General features: G+C 20.6%; 2 protein-coding genes across 2 annotated transcripts in view; one reads left to right on the forward strand and one right to left on the reverse strand.

Moving 5' to 3' along the window:
• The window catches only part of Phum_PHUM103810 (uncharacterized protein), a gene marked incomplete at both ends in the record, with an annotated part of 1,866 nt that extends 914 nt beyond the window's left edge, over nt 1–952 (forward strand). The window contains 3 exons of the mRNA XM_002423966.1: nt 22–472; nt 544–627; nt 715–952. Of these exons, the coding sequence (XP_002424011.1) occupies nt 22–472; nt 544–627; nt 715–952 (773 nt within the window). The remainder of the gene's footprint in view (nt 1–21; nt 473–543; nt 628–714) is intronic.
• A 2,261-nt stretch (nt 953–3,213) lies between these two features.
• Phum_PHUM103920 (GTP-binding nuclear protein RAN1, putative) overlaps nt 3,214–3,406 on the reverse strand; it is a gene marked incomplete at both ends in the record, with an annotated part of 2,886 nt that continues 2,693 nt past the window's right edge. Inside the window, one exon of the mRNA XM_002423967.1 lies at nt 3,214–3,230. Within this exon, the coding sequence (XP_002424012.1) occupies nt 3,214–3,230 (17 nt within the window). The remainder of the gene's footprint in view (nt 3,231–3,406) is intronic.

A 3,406-nucleotide genomic window follows, 5' to 3' on the forward strand; every position in this document is an offset into this window, starting at 1 on the left:
TATTATTATTTTTTTTTGTAGTATTATATGAAGCTATGGAAAGTTTTGCTAAATTAAGAGCAATATGGCCGAAAAATTTACAAAAACATGAAATGTTAACGAGCGATAATAATAAAAATGATGAAAAACAAAAAATATTTAGTTTGATCGTGAGCGGTCTCGATATAATCGCAAGTCTTCCATATTATTTAGTCAGCGATTTATGGAGAATAAATGCATTGCAAGAAATTGATTCTGCTGTTGCGGAAAATGCTGCTGAAAATGTTGGCGAAACGACCATAACACCAACATTTTCACCAATGTCGAATTACACCAGTGGACAAACCTACGAAAGAACCTACGGGACTACAAATTTAACGGCAGATTGGTGGGACTACAGAAAACAATATCAAGGTATCGGATCACCTGATGGTAAATTTTACGAAGATTATTTGCTGGATTCTACGATTATTTGGAATAAACCATACATAAGGTAAATAATAACACAAAATCACATTAGAAAATAAAACAAATTATTATTATTATTTTTGTTGTTGTTTCCAGCAAATTTTTAGGTAAATTATTACAGTTTCAAATATTGGAAAATTTAGAATCTAATAATTTCAGCTATTCGACAATAAATTTTGCGTAAGTTATGGAAAAAAAAAACAAAAATAAAAATGGCTTTGATTGAAAAAAAAAAAAAAAAAAAATTAAAAAATTAATTACTTACAGAGGGCTGTTAAGAAAAGGCAAATCGAAACCTTGGCAAGTATTAGTTGAGGAAACATTTAACATAACTGAAATCTCATCGAAACCACTTTTAAAATATTTTAAACCACTAGAAGAATATTTAGATAAAGGAATCAAATTTAAAAATCAAGAACACGTGTTTACCACGGATGAATTTAATTTCGTACCACAAAGTTTAAATTCATTAAATCCTACGAAAAAAATTTACGGTAATAAATAAATTAATTAGTTTTACAAACACGGGGAAGAAAAAAAATTTAAATTTAATATTAAAATTATCTTTGTTATTATTATTATTATTATTATTATTATTATTATTATTATTTTAGGAGATAAACCAAATCAAAGTTCGGATGCGTTATTTTTCAGTTTAGCCGTTATAGCAGCTGTTGGTGTTGTTTCTGTTATTGTGACCATCGGACGAAGACGGTATAAAAAAAGAAAAAGAGCAATTGAAAGAAAAATAAGACTCTCACAATTGTAAATTAAATTAAATTTAAAAAAAATAAATTGTAATTTTTTTTTTTTTTTTTTTTTATATATTAATTGCCATTGCGTACAAAATATTGATTAATTATTTATATATATATTATTTTTTCTTAGTTTTTCCCCGAAAAAAGAAAAAAGGCAGCTTTTGTTTTGTTTTGAGATTCAAGCAAATATACAAACGCTATTAAATTTTTTTTTTTTTGTTTTAATTATATAATTAATTCTTTTATTTATATTTTTTTTTTTAGCAAAATTATTTTAAAACAAAAAGAAAATTGATTATTTTTGTGACTTTACCTTATATAATAAAATCGTAATAATAATAATAATAATAAAACAACATTGGGGTTTTTGTGTGTGTGTGTGTAACCCCACTCGATATTACATATAAATTTTGTTAGTGAATATAACGAATAAGCAATTATTATTATTATTATTATTATTAATATACATTATAATTGTTACATGTTTCGTCTTTGTCCGAAAAATCTTAATAATAATAATAATAATAATAATAATTAAAAAAAATATTTTTGTGCATATTTGTAAGTTGTTAATTAAGATTTTTTTAATTGTAATTTTTTTTTAAAAACGTATTAATTAATAAAGACTGAAATTAATAAATGAATTTATTTTTATTTTTTATACACAGTAAACCTGATTATTATAAATAAAGAAAATGTTTTTGTTTTTATTATAAATAAATAAAAATAATTTTTTGTGTGAATTATTTATTATCAAGCTTATAACTTTAATAAACTTTTTCACGGAAACGGAAACTAGGGGGAGGGGGGAAATTAAATTTATACGAGAGAGAGAGAGAGAGAGTATACAAATATAAAAATTAATTTTTTTTAAATAATCTCTCTTTCATTTATAATTAAAAAAAAATTAATTAAAGGAAAAAAATATTACATATTTATGCATTTGGACGAATTATTATTTTAATTTCATTTTTTTTTTTGTTGTTGTTGTAATAAACAATACTTATTATTATTATTATTACTTATTTGGTTTTTTAAAACACAAAAAGGAGGTTTTAACAATTTAATAACAACAGCCTGAAATCACACAGCAATATCTGTCTGAATATTTAAAAAAAAAAAAAAAAAAAACAATTTTCTATTTTAAATAAAAAAAACTCATTTTAGTACATGATTATATATAAAAAAAACTAGGCCATTTATATCATGTCACATTTTTTTTCATTATTATTATTATTATTGATTCATCTTAAAGAGATCAAATTATATAAAAAAAAAAAAAATTTTAATTTAATTTATTTTTAATACTAATTTACAAAAGCTATTTTATAAAATATCAAACAGATATTGCTAACAAACAAGCTTAGATATATATATATATAACTAGCACCTCACTTTTTTTTTTTTTTTTTTCATTGTTTTATTTATTTATACAAAGAGAACAACCATTTATATAATTCTACTTTTTTTTTAAAAAAAAAAAATTATTATTATTATTATTATTTCCGATCATTTTTTTCCTGTTTCTTCTGCTAAATTAAATTAAATTTAAAAAAAATCTTTTATTTATTAAGTAATGACACACTATTTTTTCAAATGACTATAAGTACACATATAGTACGCATGTATATGCGCGTCATACGTGTATACATATATATTTATTTATTTATTTATTTATCTTACTATAATAAAAATATTTTACTTTTTAAAATTAAAAAAGAATATAAAATTATTTTTTATTTAAAATATTAATAATAATAATAATGATAATAATGATAATAATAATAATAATAATAATAAAATTCAAATCAACGGCTGATATTTGATACTAAAACATTTTCAATTGACAACATGAACGTGTTGTTGCGACTTATATACGACCGCAAAACAATAAAAAAAAAAAAATGCAAATAATAATAATAATAGTAGTAGTAGTAGTGAAGTACAAATAATTTTTATTATTATTATTATTTTTTTTTTTTTTCCCCTCGGGATATCGTTTAAAATATTATCTGGAATATTCTCCTTGATAGTGGCAAATTTATTTTTTTTCGTTTTTAAATTAAACTAATTTACTTTATTATTATTATTATTATTATTATTATTATTACTTAACTGAGATACTTTTTTTTTTTTTTTTAATCATCTTTTTTTTTTTAAATCTTTTTTTCAATAATTTTTTTTTTGTTTTATTATTATTA

This window comes from Pediculus humanus, genomic scaffold (genome assembly GCF_000006295.1).
Source record: "Pediculus humanus corporis 1103172107455 genomic scaffold, whole genome shotgun sequence".
Taxonomy (NCBI): Eukaryota; Metazoa; Arthropoda; class Insecta; order Psocodea; family Pediculidae; genus Pediculus; species Pediculus humanus.